This window comes from Pelobates fuscus, chromosome 6 (assembly GCF_036172605.1).
Source record: "Pelobates fuscus isolate aPelFus1 chromosome 6, aPelFus1.pri, whole genome shotgun sequence".
Taxonomy (NCBI): Eukaryota; Metazoa; Chordata; class Amphibia; order Anura; family Pelobatidae; genus Pelobates; species Pelobates fuscus.
In genome coordinates, this window is record NC_086322.1 from 248,782,321 (window position 1) to 248,788,041 (window position 5,721).

General features: G+C 41.9%; 1 protein-coding gene across 1 annotated transcript; it reads right to left on the reverse strand.

The window, feature by feature from the left end:
• Positions 1-538: 538 nt before the first annotated feature.
• Positions 539-4,850, reverse strand: LOC134565747 (cytochrome c oxidase assembly factor 3 homolog, mitochondrial). The gene is made up of 2 exons (XM_063425395.1): positions 4,609-4,850; positions 539-852 (listed from the first exon to the last, which is right to left on the reverse strand). Exons 1-2 carry the CDS (start codon positions 4,805-4,807, stop codon positions 749-751), a joined length of 303 nt encoding a protein of 100 aa, XP_063281465.1. The 5' UTR covers positions 4,808-4,850; the 3' UTR covers positions 539-748.
• Positions 4,851-5,721: the final 871 nt, after the last annotated feature.

The window sequence follows — 5,721 nt, forward strand, 5'->3', positions numbered from 1 at the left end:
AATCCAAACAGTGTAAAATATTTTCCGAAAAAGCCACTTATCCTTCATGTAGGTTATTGCACAATGAGATTTCTGTTCCTGCCTACCTTTATTCTATTGCCTATAGCCTTACAAATTTGACATGTGATATTATAGTGGATAATTACTTCACGAAAGCACACAAATCTTGTACTACACATTCCTGCACTCAAAGCACCATAACCACTTGCACTTATTAAAGTGGTTATTGTGGATGGCCTCAGACTGCTGTGTCTGCAGGATTTGTTAACTATACGGTAACTGCAAATTTCCGATTTTTAGGGAATGTAAAAAATGCAGGTGTATCTTATTTGCATGTTTTTCTTTTCTCATGTATTATCTGCCAGTGGAGCCCAAATAAAAATAAACAGAGGAAATTACAGTGCAAATTTCAATTACAATGATTCCCCATTCATTATAATTGAAAATTATAAAAAATAAGGGACTTATACATGTAAAACACAAATGTCACTATACATCCATTTTAAATCAAGTATTCCAGGTCTTTTTCAGGACAAACTCAGTTCATAGTAAGCACTTTATTTTAAATATACTAGCATAATCAATATAGACAAGCCAAACTACTGCAATCTGAAAAGATTGTAAACAACCCAACTCCTAGATGAATGATCACGTTTCTTGGGATACACAGAATTTAATAGGCAAAGAATTGAAAATAAGTCCTCCAGCTCCTTCATATGAAGACGGTCCCCATCTCAAATGATTCTGTTCAGTTGGCAGAAGTTTTAGGAAAATTGGCTCGTGCCACTTTTGCTTCATTTTCCAGTTCATCTAGGAATTTTTCCTGGGACACAGAATAGAAAGTGTATCCATCTTGAGAGAAAAAAACGTTAAAGAAACTATCCATGCAAATAAATTAAATGCACAGAAAAGTAATATGCTGCTGTTAGATACAATCCATTGAAATAATCTCATCAACATTTTTACTACTAATCACATAACTCAGGATGGTTTCTTTCTGTATCTGTGCACTATCCATGCCCACCCTGGGTAACACTGATCTAACCAATCAGTGTCTCATCCCTAGGAATGCAGGAAATGCAGGCATTGTGCATAGTTGGCATATATAGATGCCAGGAGAAAGAACAAACTTTTTCCTCCTGGTTATGCACTGTAAGTACAGTCTCAAAATGAAGAGAGAAACATAGTTACCTCCAACCTGGCATTGAATGTGCCAATATGGGAAAAACCACGGCAGTCAGAGGATCTCCTGTCAGCTTCACTGCTCTTCAGACACAGGACTGCTATGCTTTCTCTCTGAATAAAGCACAAACACGCCACGTATGTATGTACGTACGTACGGGCATACATATATATACACACACACACACACACACACACACACAGTCGCGTGTGCCCGTGCTGTTAGTGTGAGGGTGCTGTTAGTGTGATGTGGGAGGGTGTTTGTGTGTGTGTTTGTTAGGACCCTGTTAGTATGCTGTGTGTGAGGGTGCTGTTAGTGTGCACTGTGTGTGAGGGTGCTGTATATGGGTGCTGTTTGTGTGTGTGCTGTATGCTTGGGTGATTGTGGGAGTGGGGGCAGATAAGTTAATATCCCCCCTCCCTTGTTACCTTATGTAGGGAGGGGGGATATTTGTTGCTGCTGCCATCCCTGGTGGTCCAGTGGAGAGTGAACTCTAGTCTGCCTAGGCTCAGATCTCGCGAGAGGAACCCGGCGGAGCTGCTGGCTAGAGCTCCCCGGGTCCTCTCCTGCCTCCCTCCCTGCAGCTGATCTCCCCACCGGGCCATGGAGGCTTAGAGCAGAGATCCTGAGATCTCCCCTGCTGGTCTCAATCCATAGGCGTGCCCGTTTATACAGTCCTAGTCATACCTCCCAGCGTGAGCTGGAGGAGCTGCAGGGAGGTGAGTAAACGCTTGCTGCCTGGCGGTCCTGGGAGGTATTATCGGATCACCCACTCCCCTCCCTCTTCTGCTGGGCTAATATTTATTAGAGTATAACGAGCACCCCTAATTTTAGATAAAAAAAAAAAAAAAAAAAAATCTATTTTTAATCTAAAATTAGGGGTGCTCGTTATACTCTAATAAATATTAGCCCAGCAGAAGAGGGAGGGGAGTGGGTGATCCGATAATACCTCCCAGGACCGCCGGGCAGCAAGCGTTTACTCACCTCCCTGCAGCTCCTCCAGCTCACGCTGGGAGGTATGACTAGGACTGTATAAACGGGCACGCCTATGGATTGAGACCAGCAGGGGAGATCTCAGGATCTCTGCTCTAAGCCTCCATGGCCCGGTGGGGAGATCAGCTCCTCCAGCTCCCCAGTGTAAATCTCGCGAGACCCGCGGCCGTCAGAGCTGGCCGCGGGTCTTGCGAGATTTACACTGGGGAGCTGCAGGGAGGTGAGTAAACGCTTGCTGCCCGCCACCCCAGGACCGCCGGGCTTGTAATGAGCCCGGCGGTCCTGGGAGGTATTATCGGAGCAACCACTCCCCTCCCTCTTCTGCTGGGCTAATATTTATTCGAGTATAACGCGCACCCCTAATTTTAGATTAAAAATCGGTACAAAATTTTGCGCGTTATACTCGAATAAATACGGTATGTGTGTTATTTCGTTCTAACTATTGTGATATTAATACACACACACACACACACACACATATTAATTCTACATATATATTTATGTAATATTTTTACATAATTAGGTATCTTAATCAATTACAATTAGCGGGACCTGCCTGACAACCAATGCCGAAAGTATAGGGAATTTAATTTGGTAGCACTATATTTAACCCTATAACTGTCCAAGACACCATAAAACCTGTACATGGGGGGTACGGTTTTACTCGGGAGACTTCGCTGAACACAAATATTAGTGTTTCAAAACAGTAAAATGTATTACAACGATGATATCGCCAGTAAAAGTGACTTTTTCGCATTTTTCACGAACAAACAGCACTTACACGGACGATATTATTGCTGTGATACTTTTTACTGTTTTGAAACACAAATATTTGTGTTTAGCGAAGTCTTCCGAGTACAACAGTACCCCTCATGTACAGGTTTCATGGTGTTTTCAAAAGTTACAGCGTCAAATATAAGGTTTGTGTTCCATTTTTTTCACATTAAAATTCGCCAGATTGGTTACGTTGCCTTTGAGACTGTATAGTAGCCCAGGAAATAAATTTACACCCATAATGGCATACCATTTGCAATAGTAGACGACCCAAGGTATTGCAAATGGGGTATGTCCAGTCTTTTTTAGTAGCCATTTGGTCACAAACACTGGCCAAAGTTAGCGTTAGTATTTGTTTGTGTGTGAAAAATGCAAAAAACGCCAATTTTGGCCAGTGTTTGTGACTAAGTGGCTACTAAAAAAGACTGGACATACCCCATTTGCAATACCTTGGGTTGTCTACTATTGCAAATAGTATGTCATCATAGGGGTAATCTTCATTCTTTCAAAAGTTACAGCATCAAATATAAGGTTTGTGTTTCATTTTTTTCACATTAAAATTCGCCAGATTGGTTACGTTGCCTTTGAGACCCTATGGTAGCCCAAGAATGAAAATTACCCCTATGATGGCATACCATTTGCAATAGTAGACAACCCAAGGTATTGCAAATGGGGTATGTCCAGTCATTTTTAGTAGCCACTTAGTCACAAACACTGGCCAAATATTAGTTTTTTGCTTTTTTCACACAAAAACAAATATGAACGCTAACTTTGGCCAGTGTTTGTGACTAAGTGGCTACTAAAAAAAACTAAACATACCCCACGTTCAATACCTTGGGTTGTCTACTTTTTCAAATGGTATGCCATTATGGGGGTAATTCTCATTCCTGGGCTACCACACCGTCTCAAAGGTAACATTACTAATCTGGCAAATTTCAATTTGAAAATGGAACGTTCTATATTTAACCCTGTAACTTTCCAAAACACCATAAAACCTGTTAATGGGGGGTACTGTTGTACTCGTGAGACATCGCTGATTACAAATATGTGCATTTTGTTGCCGTAAAACCTAACAGTATTATGACATTTACAGCTAAAATGTGAGGCGGAACTACAAATTTAAAAAAAAAATTCAAATTTCTCACAGTTTTTTTTAATTTTATTCATAATAAATTGTTTCAAATACAAATATTTTATATGAAATGAAAGCCCTGTTTCTCCTGAACAAAATTATATATAAGTGTGGGTGCATTTAATATGAAAGAGGGGAACTACGGGTAAACAGACATATAGCGCAAATTCCAGTTTTTGTTTACGTTTTGTTTTGATCAGAACGTGTACTATTGACTCCGTCCTGAAGGGGTTAATCAGCATATAAAGTTCTTATAATCGACATTAACAAACATTTGGTCGACCTATGTTAAATATAGGGCTACTTAAGACATGACTCTTCAACTACCATTAGTGTTGCTATATCTCAAAACAGCCTGACAGGTTCAAGTTCAAAAGCAAGGGCATGCAACTCACCAGCGAAATCGTGCTAAACCTTGCCTCTGCCTAGATTAAACAACTATTTATGCCCGAATACACTGGCTCTGGCGACATTAATTCCACATTAGGTTAATCGCATTATTAACATGTGGTTCGGAAAAGGATACATATACTCAAAACGATGCCACCAATAGCAAGTCCGGTTATCAGGTTCCTACTCCGCAGCTTCCCAACATTTCTTCCCCACTGCGCTACCTCCGCCCTCCTCATGGACTGTTGCTGTTCAGGGCTGAGCTTATCTTGCTTGGGATCAATGCGGTGCGCATACGGTGCTGACCCCTGCGAGCCTCCCTTCTTCTCAGCCATGTTTCACCACGGCGCACGGTAATTGCGTTGCACTTCTACGTCACTAAGCAGCGCCACTTGGAAATCGATTAGTCGCGTTTCACATAACTTTATTAACAAAGGAATGAACATGAACAGTGAACGAACATAGTGGAACGTTATACATAAAATACCGAGGACCAGTTGACGTAAATTGGCATTATGATTTAATTCTAGTTTATTATTATTTTTATGTATCTAATTATTGCTAGGAGGATTGTGTAGTAATGATGATAGATTTGCAAATATGAGTCCAAAATAGCCAGACAAGAAAGATACCCAGACCTTTCCAGTTTTCTGCCCTCCAATATTTCTACTATTTTTAGGGTTAGAATAATAATTGACTGAGGCTAAATTAGTTCTTAACCCTAATTTTAAATCTCACAACCCTAAATGTCTTCCTATCTGCCCTTCACTATTTCTTTTCTTTCTTAGGGTTGGAATAATAATTGAGTGAAGCTAACAGTTCAAGGACCACTATAGGCACCGAGACCACTTCAGCTCAATGAAGTGGTCTGGGTGCCAGGTCCACCTAGGATTGACCCTGCCTGCTGTAAACATAGCAGTTTCAGAGAAACTGCTATATTTACCTATGGGTTAATCCAGCCTCTAGTGGCTGTCTCATTGACAGCCGCAAGAGGCGCTTCCGCGCTTCTCACTGTGATTTTCACAGTGAGAAGACGCCAGCGTCCATAGGAAAGCATTTAGAATGCTTTCCTATGGACTGGCTGAATGCGCGCATGGCTCTTGCCGTGCATGCGCATTCAGCCGATGACATCCGGAGAGGGAGGAGAGTCCCCAGCGCCAAGGGAGCCCGGTTTAACCCCTTCCTCCCCCTTCAGCCCGGTGGGAGTGGGACCCTGAGGGTGGGGGCACCCTCGGGGCATTATAGTGCC